Source organism: Oncorhynchus kisutch, linkage group LG23 (genome assembly GCF_002021735.2).
Source record: "Oncorhynchus kisutch isolate 150728-3 linkage group LG23, Okis_V2, whole genome shotgun sequence".
Lineage (NCBI taxonomy): Eukaryota > Metazoa > Chordata > Actinopteri > Salmoniformes > Salmonidae > Oncorhynchus > Oncorhynchus kisutch.
The window spans coordinates 45398197-45417463 of NC_034196.2; the positions used below are offsets into that span (position 1 = coordinate 45398197).

At 46.9% G+C, this 19267-nt stretch overlaps 1 protein-coding gene across 1 annotated transcript in view; it reads left to right on the forward strand.

Annotated features, from left to right (window-relative positions):
* The window catches only part of LOC109885555 (methyl-CpG-binding domain protein 2-like), a 72607-nt gene that overhangs the window by 16384 nt on the left and 36956 nt on the right, over nt 1–19267 (forward strand). The window contains exon 2 of the mRNA XM_031802727.1: nt 9180–9339. Within this exon, the coding sequence (XP_031658587.1) occupies nt 9180–9339 (160 nt within the window). The remainder of the gene's footprint in view (nt 1–9179; nt 9340–19267) is intronic.

A 19267-nucleotide genomic window follows, 5' to 3' on the forward strand; every position in this document is an offset into this window, starting at 1 on the left:
CAGTATCCCTGTCTCCTATACATATCTACCTCCATCACTCCAGTATCCCTGTCTCCTATACATATCTACCTCCATCACTCCAGTATCCCTGTCTCCTTCCCCCTATACATATCTACCTCCATCACTCCAGTATCCCTGTCTCCTATACATATCTACCTCCATCACTCCAGTATCCCTGTCTCCTATACATATCTACCTCCATCACTCCAGTATCCCTGTCTCCTATACATATCTACCTCCATCACTCCAGTATCCCTGTCTCCTATACATATCTACCTCCATCACTCCAGTATCCCTGTCTCCTATACATATCTACCTCCATCACTCCAGTATCCCTGTCTCCTATACATATCTACCTCCATCACTCCAGTATCCCTGTCTCCTATACATATCTACCTCCATCACTCCAGTATCCCTGTCTCCTATACATATCTACCTCCATCACTCCAGTATCCCTGTCTCCTATACATATCTACCTCCATCACTCCAGTATCCCTGTCTCCTTCCCCCTATATATATCTACCTCCATCACTCCAGTATCCCTGTCTCCTATACATATCTACCTCCATCACTCCAGTGTCCCTGTCTCCTTCCCCCTATACATATCTACCTCCATCACTCCAGTATCCCTGTCTCCTATACATATCTACCTCCATCACTCCAGTATCCCTGTCTCCTATACATATCTACCTCCATCACTCCAGTATCCCTGTCTCCTATACATATCTACCTCCATCACTCCAGTATCCCTGTCTCCTATACATATCTACCTCCATCACTCCAGTATCCCTGTCTCCTATACATATCTACCTCCATCACTCCAGTGTCCCTGTCTCCTATACATATCTACCTCCATCACTCCAGTGTCCCTGTCTCCTATACATATCTACCTCCATCACTCCAGTGTCCCTGTCTCCTTCCCCCTATACATATCTACCTCCATCACTCCAGTATCCCTGTCTCCTTCCCCCTATACATATCTACCTCCATCACTCCAGTATCCCTGTCTCCTATACATATCTACCTTCATCACTCCAGTATCCCTGTCTCCTTCCCCCTATACATATCTACCTCCATCACTCCAGTATCCCTGTCTCCTTCCCCCTATATATATCTACCTCCATCACTCCAGTATCCCTGTCTCCTTCCCCCTATACATATCTACCTCCATCACTCCAGTATCCCTGTCTCCTATACATATCTACCTCCATCACTCCAGTATCCCTGTCTCCTATACATATCTACCTCCATCACTCCAGTATCCCTGTCTCCTTCCCCCCCTATATATATCTACCTCCATCACTCCAGTATCCCTGTCTCCTATACATATCTACCTCCATCACTCCAGTATCCCTGTCTCCTATACATATCTACCTCCATCACTCCAGTATCCCTGTCTCCTATACATATCTACCTCCATCACTCCAGTATCCCTGTCTCCTATACATATCTACCTCCATCACTCCAGTATCCCTGTCTCCTATACATATCATATACCATCGGTTCGTCACCAACATGTGCGTGTCTGAGAGAGCAGCGTTCAGAGCCTGCTGCGTCACAGCGTGGGGGAGAGAATAATTCATGATGACCTGGATCTTCATGCCCAGGCCAAGTTTTTACCTCCCTACTGAACACACCTGAGAGAGACGTCTGTCCGCCTGCCTGTCTCTCCGTCTGTCTGTCTGTTCCGGGGAGGGGGAGCAGCATACTATGGGAGAGTGCCCCTTGACCTTCGCTGGCAAGCAAACGCCCCTTGCTCTCACAACCACACACACAGCCATCGCCAGACAGCCAGGCAGACGGACACATTGGGAAACTTCATGAAAATCTCTCTCTCTACTCTCAGTTTTGCTTGAGCTTGTGTCTACACCAAGATGGAAGCTGTGGGGGAAGCCGTGGGGGAAGCCAAGGGGGAAGCCATGGGGAAGCACAGAGACTAGCCTATAAGACACTGCTCCTCTCTCTCTCACTCCCTCGACCATGGTTCTCTACTCTCTCTCTCTCACTCCCTCTACCATGGTTCTCTACTCTCTCTCTATCACTCCCTCTACCATGGTTCTCTACTCTCTCTCTATCACTCCCTCTACCATGGTTCTCTACTCTCTCTCACACTCCCTCTACCATGGTTCTCTACTCCTCTCACTCCCTCTACCATGGTTCTCTCCTCTCTCTCTCACTCCCTCTACCATGGTTCTCTACTCTCTCTCACACTCCCTCGACCATGATTCTCTACTCTCTCTCTCACTCCCTCGACCATGGTTCTCTACTCTCTCTCACGCCCTCGACCATGGTTCTCTACTCCCTCGACCATGGTTCTCTACTCCCTCGACCATGGTTCTCTACTCTCTCTCTCACTCCCTCGACCATGGTTCTCTACTCTCTCTCTCTCTCTCTCTCTCTCTACCATGGTTCTCTACTCTCTCTCTCTACCATGGTTCTCTACTCTCTCTCTCACTCTCTCTACCTTGGTTCTCTACTCTCTCTCTCACTCCCTCTACCATGGTTCTCTACTCTCTCTCTCACTCCCTCTACCATGGTTCTCTACTCTCTCTCTCACTCCCTCTACCATGGTTCTCTACTCTCTCTCTCACTCCCTCTACCATGGTTCTCTACTCTCTCTCTCACTCCCTCTACCATGGTTCTCTACTCCTCTCACTCCCTCTACCATGGTTCTCTACCTCTCTCACTCCCTCTACCATGGTTCTCTACTCTCTCTCACTCCCTCTACCATGGTTCTCTACTCTCTCTCTCACTACCTCTACCATGGTTCTCTACTCTCTCTCTCACTCCCCTCTACCATGGTTCTCTACTCTCTCTCACTCCCTCTACCATGGTTCTCTACTCTCTCTCTCACTACCTCTACCATGGTTCTCTACTCTCTCTCACTACCTCTACCATGGTTCTCTACTCCTCTCACTCCCTCTACCATGGTTCTCTACTCCTCTCACTCACTCCCTCTACCATGGTTCTCTACTCCTCTCACTCACTACCTCTACCATGGTTCTCTACTCCTCTCACTCCCTCTACCATGGTTCTCTACTCCTCTCACTACCTCTACCATGGTTCTCTACTCCTCTCACTCACTCCCTCTACCATGGTTCTCTACTCCTCTCACTCACTACCTCTACCATGGTTCTCTACTCCTCTCACTCACTACCTCTACCATGGTTCTCTACTCTCTCTCACTCCCTCTACCATGGTTCTCTACTCCTCTCACTCCCTCTACCATGGTTCTCTACTCCTCTCACTCCCTCTACCATGGTTCTCTACTCCTCTCACTCCCTCTACCATGGTTCTCTACTCCTCTCACTCCCTCTACCATGGTTCTCTACTCTCTCTCACTCCCTCTACCATGGTTCTCTACTCTCTCTCTCACTCCCTCTACCATGGTTCTCTACTCTCTCTCTCACTCCCTCTACCATGGTTCTCTACTCTCTCTCTCACTCCCTCTACCATGGTTCTCTACTCTCTCTCTCACTCCCTCTACCATGGTTCTCTACTCTCTCTCTCACTCCCTCTACCATGGTTCTCTACTCTCTCTCTCACTCCCTCTACCATGGTTCTACTCCCTCTCTACCTACTCTCTCTCACTCCCTCTACCATGGTTCTCTACTCTCTCTCTCACTCCCTCTACCATGGTTCTCTACTCTCTCTCTCACTCCCTCTACCATGGTTCTCTACTCTCTCTCTCACTCCCTCTACCATGGTTCTCTACTCTCTCTCTCACTCCCTCTACCATGGTTCTCTACTCTCTCTCTCACTCCCTCTACCATGGTTCTCTACTCTCTCTCTCACTCCCTCGACCATGGTTCTCTACTCTCTCTATCACTCCCTCTACCATGGTTCTCTACTCCTCTCACTCCCTCTACCATGGTTCTCTACTCCTCTCTTCCCCTTATTTTCCACAAACACTTTGCTGTGTAACTTTACTGCTGCACGTGGAAATTAGCATGATAGCTGAGCTAACTACGTGGAAACAGCCTACATGTTTACAACGGTAGCTGACATTTTCACAAGCCAGTCTAGAAAGTTGACAGCGTTTGGTATCTTCCTTCATAAGCCTTGTTTCTATGAGTGACTTCACTATTAGTTTCTCTAGTCCTCTCTGCATGAAGAACCACTGTGGAATTCCACACCCTCAACTCCCTCTCACCAGTGATCTGTGTGGTCGAGCCAGTCAGTCAGAGTGGGCTGGGTTGTGTTTGTCTCGGTTCTCTCTGTGTGTGTGTGTCTCTGGTTCGGCTTTGACTCATCGCTGAGTCATGTAGTGGCCTAGCTCCTAGTCACCTACCCACTCGCTCCTGAGAAGGTCTCACACACACACACACACACACACACACACACACTCATCTGTGTCCTTCCGACCGCCGGTCACAGATCGATGTGCATAGCGATGAGTCACAGAGCTGGGCGCTCCCTCGTCTGCGTATGAGATGAGTTCGGCTGAGGTGGAGACGTAGTGGTGGTCAGACAACCTCTCAGTTTGTTTTCAACGGTCTTTCAGTTAAGTGAGGGTCTGAGTCACACAACGTCACGGTTTTATGCTTTGGACACACCGCGATGATGAACGGCTGAAAGCAGCCCTCTGTAGAATCGTGAGAATACAAAATAGAAAATGTCAGCCGATATTCTAGTCAGAGGCTCTTGTTTCCTGTTTCAAGATGCCTGGTTCTGAGATTACAGTGACCATCTGTGTGTTGTCTACTGTGTGAGCCAGCAGTTTAAACGGACCCTATTGTAGGCCTTGGTCTGAAGAGGAAATGCTATTTTCTAATTGACCAACCTGCCCGGGTTAAGGATGTGATCACATCCATTCTCTCTCTCTCAGCACTGACTGAGTTTATCCTTAGGAAAACAACCTCAGACATCCCATTCACCCTGGCCATCCGTCCAGTCACCCTGTCTACCTGGCCACCCGTCCAGTCACCCTGGCCACCCGTCCAGTCACCCTGGCCACCCGTCCAGTCACCCTGGCCATCCGTCCAGTCACCCTGGCCATCCGTCCAGTCACCCTGGCCACCCGTCCAGTCACCCTGGCCACCCGTCCAGTCTCCCTGGCCACCCGTCCAGTCACCCTGGCCATCCGTCCAAGCCCTACCACTCCACTACCCCATTTCACTCAGACTCACATTTTGTAGGGTAATAAAGACGCTCTCCATTTTGTTCTCCACTATCATCTTTGCTCAAGAAATGCTGGCCAATTTCTTTTCTAATATTAATATAGCCAGGAAGAGAGACTTGAGTAGTAGGGAGGAGGGTAGAGTGTCAAGACAACAACCTCTCCCTGAACGTCAACGAGACAAAGGCCCTGGCCCTGGACTATAGGAACAGGATGGCTGGACAGGTCCCCATTCACATCGACGGGGCCGAAGTGGGACGGGTCGAGAGCTGCAAGTTCCTCTATGTCCACACCACCAAGGATCTATCATGGTCCAAACACACCAACACTGTTGTGAAGAGGGCCTGACAACGCCTTCCCCCACCCCCACTGCTTGGCATCTGACCGCAAGGCGTTACAGAGGGTAGTGCATCACTGGTGTCGAGCTTCCTGCCATCCAGGACCTCTATACCAGGCGGTGTGAGAAGAGGCCCAGCCACCCAAGCTGTAGACTGCTCTCTCTGGTACCTCAAGAGTTACCAATGTACCTGGAGCCATCAGGACCCTGAACAGCTTCTACCCCCCCAAGCCATGAGACATAGCTAATCAGATGACCTCCCAGACTACCTGCATTGACCTGACTCTACGCACACACTGGTCTCTACCCACACACTGGACTTGGGTAGCCTAGTGGTTAGAGTGTTGGACTAGTAACCGAAAGGTTGCAAGTTCAAATCCCCGAGCTGACAAGGTACAAATCTGTCATTCTGCCCCTGAACAGGCAGTTAACCCACTGTTCCTAGGCCGTCATTGAAAATAAGAATTTGTTCTTAACTGACTTGCCTAGTTAAATAAAGGTAAAATAAAAATACCCCACACACTGGATCCTACCATGCACGCTGGGCCATACCCCGCATGCTGGATCCTACCATGCACGCTGGGCCATACCCCGCATGCTGGATCCTACCATGCACGCTGGGCCATACCCCGCATGCTGGATCCTACCATGCACGCTGGATCCTACCCCGCACGCTGGACCCTACCCCGCACGCTGGACCCTACCCCGCACGCTGGATCCTACCATGCACGCTGGGCCATACCCCGCATGCTGGATCCTACCATGCACGCTGGGCCATACCCCGCATGCTGGATCCTACCATGCACGCTGGGCCATACCCCGCATGCTGGATCCTACCATGCACGCTGGGCCATACCCCGCATGCTGGATCCTACCATGCACGCTGGGCCATACCCCGCATGCTGGATCCTACCATGCACGCTGGGCCATACCCCGCATGCTGGATCCTACCCCGCACGCTGGGCCATACCCCGCATGCTGGATCCTACCCCGCACGCTGGGCCATACCCCGCATGCTGGATCCTACCATGCACGCTGGGCCATACCCCGCATGCTGGATCCTACCATGCACGCTGGGCCATACCCCGCATGCTGGATCCTACCATGCACGCTGGGCCATACCCCGCATGCTGGATCCTACCATGCACGCTGGGCCATACCCCGCATGCTGGATCCTACCATGCACGCTGGGCCATACCCCGCACGCTGGATCCTACCATGCACGCTGGGCCATACCCCGCACGCTGGATCCTACCCCGCACGCTGGACCCTACCCCGCACGCTGGACCCTACCCCGCACGCTGGATCCTACCATGCACGCTGGGCCATACCCCGCATGCTGGACCCTACCATGCACGCTGGGCCATACCCCTCATGCTGGACCCTACCATGCACGCTGGGCCCATACCATGCACGCTGGATCCTACCATGCACGCTGGGCCATACCCCGCACACTGGACCATACCCCGCACACTGGACCCTACCATGCACGCTGGGCCATACCCCGCACACTGGACCCTACCCCGCATGCTGGATCCTACCATGCACGCTGGGCCATACCCCGCACACTGGACCCTACCATGCACGCTGGGCCATACCCCGCACACTGGACCCTACCCCGCATGCTGGATCCTACCATGCACGCTGGGCCATACCGCGCACACTGGACCCTACCCCGCATGCTGGATCCTACCATGCACGCTGGGCCATACCCCGCACACTGGACCCTACCCCGCATGCTGGATCCTACCATGCACGCTGGGCCATACCCCGCACACTGGACCCTACCCCGCATGCTGGATCCTACCATGCACGCTGGGCCATACCCCGCACACTGGACCCTACCCCGCATGCTGGATCCTACCATGCACGCTGGGCCATACCCCGCACACTGGACCCTACCCCTATCTGAACTGGTTCAATAAGAAAGGCTTGTTTTCTGTTTTGCTGTGGTATGCCCTAATGAACACGACCCAGGAGAAGGAGATGAACTGTCTGCTTGATGGGTTTGGCCAGGGATATATGTTTTCTGTTTTGTGATGCCATTGATCCTCTGCCACATAAGATGGTCCTCCCTGCTGCCTTTAAATGGTTCCTCCAGCCTGAGAACTAGTCAAGTGTTTCTTGGGAGAATTGAATTTAGCCTAAGTACATGTAGCAACTGGCAAGTGTTACTTATGTTGACAACCCCACTACCATTACACAATGAGACTGGCAGCTCTGCTATTAATACAGCCCCACTACCCTGACATAATGAGACTGGCAGCTCTGCTATTAATACAGCCCCACTACCCTGACACAATGAGACTGGCAGCTCTGCTATTAATACAGCCCCACTACCATTACATAATGAGACTGGCAGCTCTGCTATTAATACAGCCCCACTACCATGACATAATGAGACTGGCAGCTCTGTTATTAATACAGCCCCACTACCATGACATAATGAGACTGGCAGCTCTGCTATTAATACAGCCCCACTACCCTGACATAATGAGACTGGCAGCTCTGCTATTAATACAGCCCCACTACCCTGACATAATGAGACTGGCAGCTCTGCTATTAATACAGCCCCACTACCATGACATAATGAGACTGGCAGCTCTGCTATTAATACAGCCCCACTACCCTGACATAATGAGACTGTCAGCTCTGCTATTAATACAGCCCCACTACCATGACATAATGAGACTGGCAGCTCTGCTATTAATACAGCCCCACTACCATGACATAATGAGACTGGCAGCTCTGCTATTAATACAGCCCCACTACCCTGACATAATGAGACTGTCAGCTCTGCTATTAATACAGCCCCACTACCATGACATAATGAGACTGGCAGCTCTGCTATTAATACAGCCCCACTACCCTGACATAATGAGACTGGCAGCTCTGCTATTAATACAGCCCCACTACCCTGACACAATGAGACTGGCAGCTCTGCTATTAATACAGCCCCACTACCATTACATAATGAGACTGGCAGCTCTGCTATTGATACAGCCCCACTACCATTACACAATGAGACTGGCAGCTCTGCTATTAATACAGCCCCACTACCATGACATAATGAGACTGGCAGCTCTGCTATTAATACAGCCCCACTACCATGACATAATGAGACTGGCAGCTCTGCTATTAATATAGCCCCACTACCATGACATAATGAGACTGGCAGCTCTGCTATTAATATAGCCCCACTACCATGACATAATGAGACTGGCAGCTCTGCTATTAATATAGCCCCACTACCATGACATAATGAGACTGGCAGCTCTGCTATTAATATAGCCCCACTACCATGACATAATGAGACTCGCAGCTCTGCTATTAATATAGCCCCACTACCATGACATAATGAGACTGGCAGCTCTGCTATTAATACAGCCCCACTACCATGACATAATGAGACTGTCAGCTCTGCTATTAATACAGCCCCACTACCATGAGATAATGAGACTGGCAGCTCTGCTATTAATATAGCCCCACTACCATGACATAATGAGACTGTCAGCTCTGCTATTAATACACTTTGCTGGCTTTAGTAACATTGTGAAATACATGAGCTACCCTGGTCTCTGTAGAACGTTCCTCTCTTGAACGATTGATGCTTTTGTACTGTACACTAGGTACAGTACAGCCCCACTAGGTACAGTACACCTGTCAGAACAGTTTGTTAACTAACACTTGTTGTTGTTGTTGTCTTTCCTCTTCACCCCTCAGTCCCAAAGGGAAGAAGTTCCGGAGCAAACCCCAGCTGTCCCGTTACCTAGGCAACACGGTGGACCTGGGATGTTTTGACTTCCGAACGGGCAAGATGATGCCCGGCAAGCTGCAGAAGAACAAACAGAGGCTACGGAATGAGAACCTCACCATCAACAAGGTACAGGTTCGCTTAGGCTACATGTCAGGGTTCTTCAGATGCCTTTCACTCCGTTCTCCTCCTATTTTTGATTTGTTTATTTTTGACTTTTAGTGAACATTTGAGCACGGAGTCCTATTGAGACCATTCGATTCTCAGCCCTTTGCTAGCAGTGGTTTTCTTCCCAATTATCTCCAAACTCTCAAAGTGTGCACTTGTTCACTTCCCTTGGACAGTAAGTGACTGGGAAAAGGAATAGAATGGGAATGTCCTCTCTAGCCCATGCCTCTACCAATCCAATGCTTTTAGATTTGTGGGAAGTAGTCAATGAGTGTACACTTCAGGAGAAAGGGGATATGATTGCCTGTGGGTTTCTCCCCTCCATGTAGCACAGTCAGGGACTGATTTAGACCTGGGGCACCAGGTGGGTGATTCCCCTCTAATCAGGGACTGATTTAGACCTGGGGCACCAGGTGGGTGATTCCCTTCTAATCAGGGACTGATTTAGACCTGGGACACCAGGTGGGTGATTCCCTTCTAATCAGGGACTGATTTAGACCTGGGACACCAGGTGGGTGATTCCCTTCTAATCAGGGACTGATTTAGACCTGGGGCACCAGGTGGGTGATTCCCCTCTAATCAGGGACTGATTTAGACCTGGGACACCAGGTGGGTGATTCCCCTCTAATCAGGGACTGCTTTAGACCTGGGACACCAGGTGGGTGATTCCCCTCTAATCAGGGACTGCTTTAGACCTGGGACACCCGGTGGGTGATTCCCCTCTAATCAGGGACTGATTTAGACCTGGGACACCAGGTGGGTGATTCCCCTCTAATCAGGGACTGATTTAGACCTGGGGCACCAGGTGGGTGCAATAATGATCTAATCAAATCTTATTGGTCACATACACACGGTTAGCAGATGTTATTGGTCACATGGTTAGCAGATGTTATTGGTCACATGGTTAGCAGATGTTATTGGTCACATGGTTAGCAGATGTTATTGGTCACATGGTTAGCAGATGTTATTGGTCACATGGTTAGCAGATGTTAATGGTCACATGGTTATCAGATGTTATTGGTCACATGGTTAGCAGATGTTATTGGTCACATGGTTAGCAGATGTTATTGGTCACATACACATGGTTATCAGATGTTATTGGTCACATGGTTATCAGATGTTATTGGTCACATGGTTAGCAGATGTTATTGGTCACATGGTTAGCAGATGTTATTGGTCACATACACATGGGTAGCAGATGTTATTGGTCACATACACATGGGTAGCAGATGTTATTGGTTACATACACATGGGTAGCAGATTGTGAGTGTAGCGAAATGCTTGTGCTGTTGATCAGGTAGAACAGAAACTCATTGGTAGTCTGGACGTTGTAGGGTCAGAGTTCAATACTCCATGAACAGGTTTTATAGTCTCAACACCGGATGTTGCTGTGCTCTCTGTCCGTTCACAATAATTTCCTCTGTGAGAGTCATGTGACCAGCTAGCTCAAAATAACCTGGACTGGACTCAACACTCTAGATCAGCGTTTCTTAAAGTATGGGTCGCGACCCACTAAATTTATAATTATTACATGAATTACTGGAATTGATTTGGCCAGGTTCAGTGCGCTCTCTGCATATCGGCGGTCTCTGCTCTAGTTTGGCACCTGCGTGAGTGGGAGAGGTTGCGGGAGATGCCTCGCGCTTCACGGTTTACCAGATCTTTTTTCTGCAGTTTTCTTGAAGATCCGCGACCCCACACGCTACAGCGCTGTCGTTCAAGCCACAGACTTGTTATTCCCACATGAAATGGACTCACAGTAGCCATAAGTTCTGACTCAGCTCAATCGTCATGAAACGCAAATACAGGGATGACTTTTTTTTGTCTCTTTCATACAAAATCTGAGAATTAACGAGGAGTGCCCAAAGTGTGTTTTGTGTGGGGAAGTGCTTAGTAATGAGTCTGTCAAAACGAACAGATGAATAAAACTACACGTCCTGACCAAACATCCAGGTACAACATGACGGTAAACCCAGGGAGGTCTCATATTGCTTCAGGAAACTTCAAAAGTGGAAAAGGGAGTCCACTAACAAGGTGTTGTCATTTTATAACAGGTGATGATCAGCAGAAATAAGGGAGTACTGTCTATCTCTCATAGTAGTAGATGTGAGTTTCTCTTTCGAAAACAATCCTCTGGCCTTGTAACGTTACACAGCTAATGGCTAACGTTAGCAAAAGCAAGCTAGCTAGCTACTGATAGTGTAACCATAGTAACATTACAGATGAATATGAAAAATGACCAGGCCTACTGTACATCTTACTGTATAAATGACCATGCCTCCTGTACATCTTACTGTAGAAATGACCAGGCCTACTGTACATCTTACTGTAGAAATGATCAGGCCTACTGTACATCTTACTGTATAAATGACCATGCCTCCTGTACATCTTACTGTAGAAATGACCATGCCTCCTGTACATCTTACTGTAGAAATGACCAGGCCTACTGTACATCTTACTGTAGAAATGATCAGGCCTCCTGTACATCTTACTGTAGAAATGACCATGCCTCCTGTACATCTTACTGTAGAAATGACCATGCCTCCTGTACATCTTACTGTAGAAATGACCATGCCTCCTGTACATCTTACTGTAGAAATGACCAGGCCTACTGTACATCTTACTGTAGAAATGACCATGCCTCCTGTACATCTTACTGTAGAAATGACCATGCCTCCTGTACATCTTACTGTAGAAATGACCATGCCTCCTGTACATCTTACTGTAGAAATGACCAGGCCTACTGTACATCTTACTGTAGAAATGACCATGCCTCCTGTACATCTTACTGTAGAAATGACCATGCCTCCTGTACATCTTACTGTAGAAATGACCATGCCTCCTGTACATCTTCCTGTAGAAATGACCAGGCCTACTGTACATCTTACTGTAGAAATGACCATGCCTCCTGTACATCTTACTGTAGAAATGACCATGCCTCCTGTACATCTTACTGTAGAAATGACCATGCCTCCTGTACATCTTACTGTAGAAATGACCAGGCCTACTGTACATCTTACTGTAGAAATGATCAGGCCTCCTGTACATCTTACTGTAGAAATGACCAGGCCTACTGTACATCTTACTGTATAAATGACCATGCCTCCTGTACATCTTACTGTAGAAATGACCAGGCCTACTGTACATCTTACTGTAGAAATGATCAGGCCTGCTGTACATCTTACTGTAGAAATGATCAGGCCTGCTGTACATCTTACTGTAGAAATGACCAGGCCTACTGTACATCTTACTGTAGAAATGATTGTTAAAAACAAGTCTAGGTTGGAACCGTTGCTGTTACAAGTAATCATTTGTATTCTGAACTGGAATAAACTGATTGAAGCAAGATGCTTTTTGAGACAAACACTCACACAGTTCTGGGTTATTCATCTACAACAGGAACAGGAAGCTGTCTCCTGCCTGACTGCGAAAGCAGGAGATGTTCTGATCCAGTTTGGTACCACATACTTATGCAAGACAGGGTTCTCAAGTACAGAAACGGTCTCAATGCTGAGCATGACCTCCGTGTTACACTGCCAAGAAATACTGAGCCCAGAATAGACATGCTTGTTGAAAACTTCAACCAGCCACACACACCTCTCATTAGGACTGTGTGTGTGTTTTCTGGGCTACATCTGTGTGATGTAATCAATCAGTTTATTCCAGTTAAGAATTTTAAAAAAATGCAACAGTACCAACCTATACACACTCTCTATCAACCTATACACACTCTCTACCAACCTATACACACTCTCTATCAACCTATACACACTCTCTACCAACCTATACACACTCTCTATCAACCTATACACACTCTCTACCAACCTATACACACTCTCTATCAACCTATACACACTCTCTACCAACCTATACACACTCTCTATCAACCTATACACACTCTCTATCAACCTATACACACTCTCTATCAACCTATACACACTCTCTACCAACCTATACACACTCTCTATCAACCTATACACACACTCTATCAACCTATACACACTCTCTATCAACCTATACACACTCTCTATCAACCTATACACACTCTCTATCAACCTATACACACTCTCTATCAACCTATACACACTCTCTATCAACCTATACACACTCTCTATCAACCTATACACACTCTCTATCAACCTATACACACTCTCTATCAACCTATACACACTCTCTACCAACCTATACACACACTCTCTATCAACCTATACACACACTCTCTATCAACCTATACACACTCTCTATCAACCTATACACACTCTCTATCAACCTATACACACTCTCTATCAACCTATACACACTCTCTATCAACCTATACACACTCTCTATCAACCTATACACACTCTCTATCAACCTATACACACTCTCTATCAACCTATACACACTCTCTACCAACCTATACACACTCTCTACCAACCTATACACACTCTCTATCAACCTATACACACTCTCTATCAACCTATACACACTCTCTATCAACCTATACACACTCTCTATCAACCTATACACACTCTCTATCAACCTATACACACTCTCTATCAACCTATACACACTCTCTATCAACCTATACACACTCTCTATCAACCTATACACACTCTCTATCAACCTATACACACTCTCTATCAACCTATACACACTCTCTATCAACCTATACACACTCTCTACCAACCTATACACACTCTCTACCAACCTATACACACACTCTCTACCAACCTATACACACACTCTCTACCAACCTACTCTCTACCAACCTACTCTCTACCAACCTACTCTCTACCAACCTATACACACACTCTCTACCAACCTATACACACACTCTCTACCAACCTATACACACACTCTCTACCAACCTATACACACACTCTCTACCAACCTATACACACACTCTCTACCAACCTATACACACACTCTCTACCAACCTACTCTCTACCAACCTACTCTCTACCAACCTACTCTCTACCAACCTACTCTCTACCAACCTACTCTCTACCAACCTATACACACTCTCTACCAACCTATACACACTCTCTACCAACCTATACACACTCTCTACCAACCTATACACACACTCTCTACCAACCTATACACACACTCTCTACCAACCTACTCTCTACCAACCTATACACACACTCTCTACCAACCTATACACACACTCTCTACCAACCTATACACACACTCTCTACCAACCTATACACACACTCTCTACCAACCTATACACACACTCTCTACCAACCTACTCTCTACCAACCTATACACACTCTCTACCAACCTATACACACACTCTCTACCAACCTACTCTCTACCAACCTACTCTCTACCAACCTATACACCTTCTCTACCAACCTATACACACTCTCTACCAACCTACTCTCTACTAACCTATACACACTCTCTACCAACCTATACACACTCTCTACCAACCTATACACACACTCTCTACCAACCTACTCTCTACCAACCTACTCTCTACCAACCTATACACACTCTCTACCAACCTATACACACTCTCTACCAACCTATACACACTCTCTACCAACCTATACACACACTCTCTACCAACCTATACACACACTCTCTACCAACCTACTCTCTACCAACCTATACACACACTCTCTACCAACCTATACACACACTCTCTACCAACCTACTCTCTACCAACCTATACACACACTCTCTACCAACCTATACACACACTCTCTACCAACCTACTCTCTACCAACCTATACACACTCTCTACCAACCTATACACACACTCTCTACCAACCTACTCTCTACCAACCTATACACACTCTCTACCAACCTATACACACACTCTCTACCAACCTACTCTCTACCAACCTACTCTCTACCAACCTATACACACTCTCTACCAACCTATACACACTCTACCAACCTATACACACTCTCTACCAACCTATACACACTCTCTACCAACCTATACACACACTCTCTACCAACCTATACACACACTCTCTACCAACCTACTCTCTACCAACCTATACACACACTCTCTACAACCTACTCTCTACCAACCTATACACACACTCTCTACCAACCTATACACACACTCTCTACCAACCTATACACACACTCTCTACCAACCTATACACACACTCTCTACCAACCTACTCTCTACCAACCTATACACACTCTCTACCAACCTATACACACACTCTCTACCAACCTACTCTCTACCAACCTACTCTCTACCAACCTACTCTCTACCAACCTATACACACTCTCTACCAACCTATACACACTCTCTACCAACCTATACACACTCTCTATCAACCTATACACACTCTCTATCAACCTATACACACTCTCTATCAACCTATACACACTCTCTATCAACCTATACACACACTCTCTATCAACCTATACACACACTCTCTACCAACCTATACACACACTCTCTACCAACCTATACACACACTCTCTACCAACCTATACACACACTCTCTACCAACCTACTCTCTACCAACCTATACACACTCTCTACCAACCTATACACACACTCTACCAACCTACTCTCTACCAACCTATACACACTCTCTACCAACCTATACACACTCTCTATCAACCTATACATACTCTCTATCAACCTATACACACTCTCTACCAACCTATACACACACTCTCTACCAACCTACTCTCTACCAACCTACTCTCTACCAACCTATACACACACTCTCTACCAACCTATACACACTCTCTACCAACCTATACACACACTCTCTACCAACCTATACACACACTCTCTACCAACCTATACACACACTCTCTACCAACCTATACACACACTCTCTACCAACCTATACACACACTCTCTACCAACCTATACACACACTCTCTACCAACCTATACACACCTCTACAACCTATACACACACTCTCTACCAACCTACTCTCTACCAACCTACTCTCTACCAACCTACTCTCTACCAACCTACTCTCTACCAACCTACTCTCTACCAACCTATACCACACTCTCTACCAACCTATACACACACTCTCTACCAACCTATACACACACTCTCTACCAACCTATACACACACTCTCTACCAACCTATACACACACTCTCTACCAACCTATACACACACTCTCTACCAACCTATACACACACTCTCTACCAACCTATACACACACTCTCTACCAACCTACTCTCTACCAACCTACTCTCTACCAACCTATACACACTCTCTATCAACCTATACACACACTCTACCAACCTATACACACTCTCTACCAACCTATACACACTCTCTACCAACCTATTACACACTCTCTACCAACCTATACACACTCTCTACCAACCTATACACACTCTCTACCAACCTATACACACTCTCTACCAACCTATACACACTCTCTACCAACCTATACACACACTCTCTACCAACCAATACACACTCTCTACCAACCAATACACACACTCTACCAACCTATACACACACTCTCTACCAACCTATACACACACTCTCTACCAACCTATACACACACTCTCTACCAACCTACTCTCTACCAACCTACTCTCTACCAACCTATACACACTCTCTATCAACCTATACACAAACTCTCTACCAACCTATACACACACTCTCTACCAACCTATACACACTCTCTACCAACCTATACACACTCTCTACCAACCTATACACACTCTCTATCAACCTATACACACTCTCTATCAACCTATACACACTCTCTATCAACCTATACACACTCTCTATCAACCTATACACACTCTCTATCAACCTATACACACTCTCTATCAACCTATACACACTCTCTATCAACCTATACACACTCTCTATCAACCTATACACACTCTCTATCAACCTATACACACTCTCTACCAACCTATATACACACTCTCTACCAACCTATACACACACTCTCTACCAACCTATACACACACTCTCTACCAACCTATACACACACTCTCTACCAACCTACTCTCTACCAACCTATACACACACTCTCTACCAACCTATACACACACTCTCTACCAACCTACTCTCTACCAACCTACTCTCTACCAACCTATACACACTCTCTCTACCAACCTATACACACACTCTCTACCAACCTATACACACACTCTCTACCAACCTATACACACACTCTCTACCAACCTACTCTCTACCAACCTATACACACTCTCTATCAACCTATACACACTCTCTATCAACCTATACACACTCTCTACCAACCTACTCTCTACCAACCTACTCTCTACCAACCTATACACACTCTCTCTACCAACCTATACACACACTCTCTACCAACCTATACACACACTCTCTACCAACCTATACACACACTCTCTACCAACCTATACACACACTCTCTACCAACCTATACACACACTCTCTACCAACCTATACACACACTCTCTACCAACCTACTCTCTACCAACCTATACACACTCTCTATCAACCTATACACACTCTCTACCAACCTATACACACACTCTCTACCAACCTATACACACACTCTCTACCAACCTATACACACTCTCTACCAACCTATACACACTCTCTACCAACCTATACACACACTCTCTACCAACCTACTCTCTACCAACCTACTCTCTACCAACCTATACACACTCTCTCTACCAACCTATACACACACTCTCTACCAACCTATACACACACTCTCTACCAACCTATACACACACTCTCTACCAACCTACTCTCTACCAACCTATACACACTCTCTATCAACCTATACACACTCTCTATCAACCTATACACACTCTCTACCAACCTATACACACACTCTCTACCAACCTACTCTCTACCAACCTACTCTCTACCAACCTATACACACTCTCTCTACCAACCTATACACACACTCTCTACCAACCTATACACACACTCTCTACCAACCTATACACACACTCTCTACCAACCTATACACACACTCTCTACCAACCTATACACACACTCTCTACCAACCTATACACACACTCTCTACCAACCTATACACACACTCTCTACCAACCTATACACACACTCTCTACCAACCTATACACACACTCTCTACCAACCTATACACACACTCTCTACCAACCTATACACACACTCTCTACCAACCTATACACACACTCTCTACCAACCTATACACACACACTCTCTACCAACCTATACACACACACTCTCTACCAACCTATACACACACACTCTCTACCAACCTATACACACACACTCTCTACCAACCTATACACACACACTCTCTATCAACCTATACACACACACTCTCTATCAACCTATACACACACACACTCTCTACCAACCTATACACACACTCTACATGGGTGTTACATTTCTACCTCTGAGGGAGATGAAGGACCAGGGTGTTATTCATTTGACACGAAACGGAAGAAAGCCTATCTCTGTATGGAACCAGTAATCTGAACTTGAGCCAATGAGTAACTCTGATTTCCATGTAAAGGTTTTGCTACGGTGTGCCCTAACGAAAACGACTCAGTAGACGGGTCTAGGAGGAACAGGGGCTGTGTGGGCGTCTCCTCTCTCTCGCTCGCCGTCATTCCTTTGAGGACATTCAGCCACTAGAACATTCTTTGAGATGTGTGTCATCAAGCTGAATTGGCAGACCCTCACTGCCTGTGTACTTTCCCAAAGACACTTTTTGGTACAGAGGTTAGGTTTATGAGCGGTTGTCCGCGGTAACAAGACCCAAACCTCAGACTTGAGAGTTGAGTCAAAAGATGGAAGAACAAAATTAAACCCTTGTCTGTGTTCTGTCGCAAGACAAATGCCCGCTGTAATGGACATTAGTTGTATTGTCTCAGTAACTAATGAACATTAGTTGTATTGTCTCAGTAACTAATGAACATTAAAGTTGTATTGTCTCTAA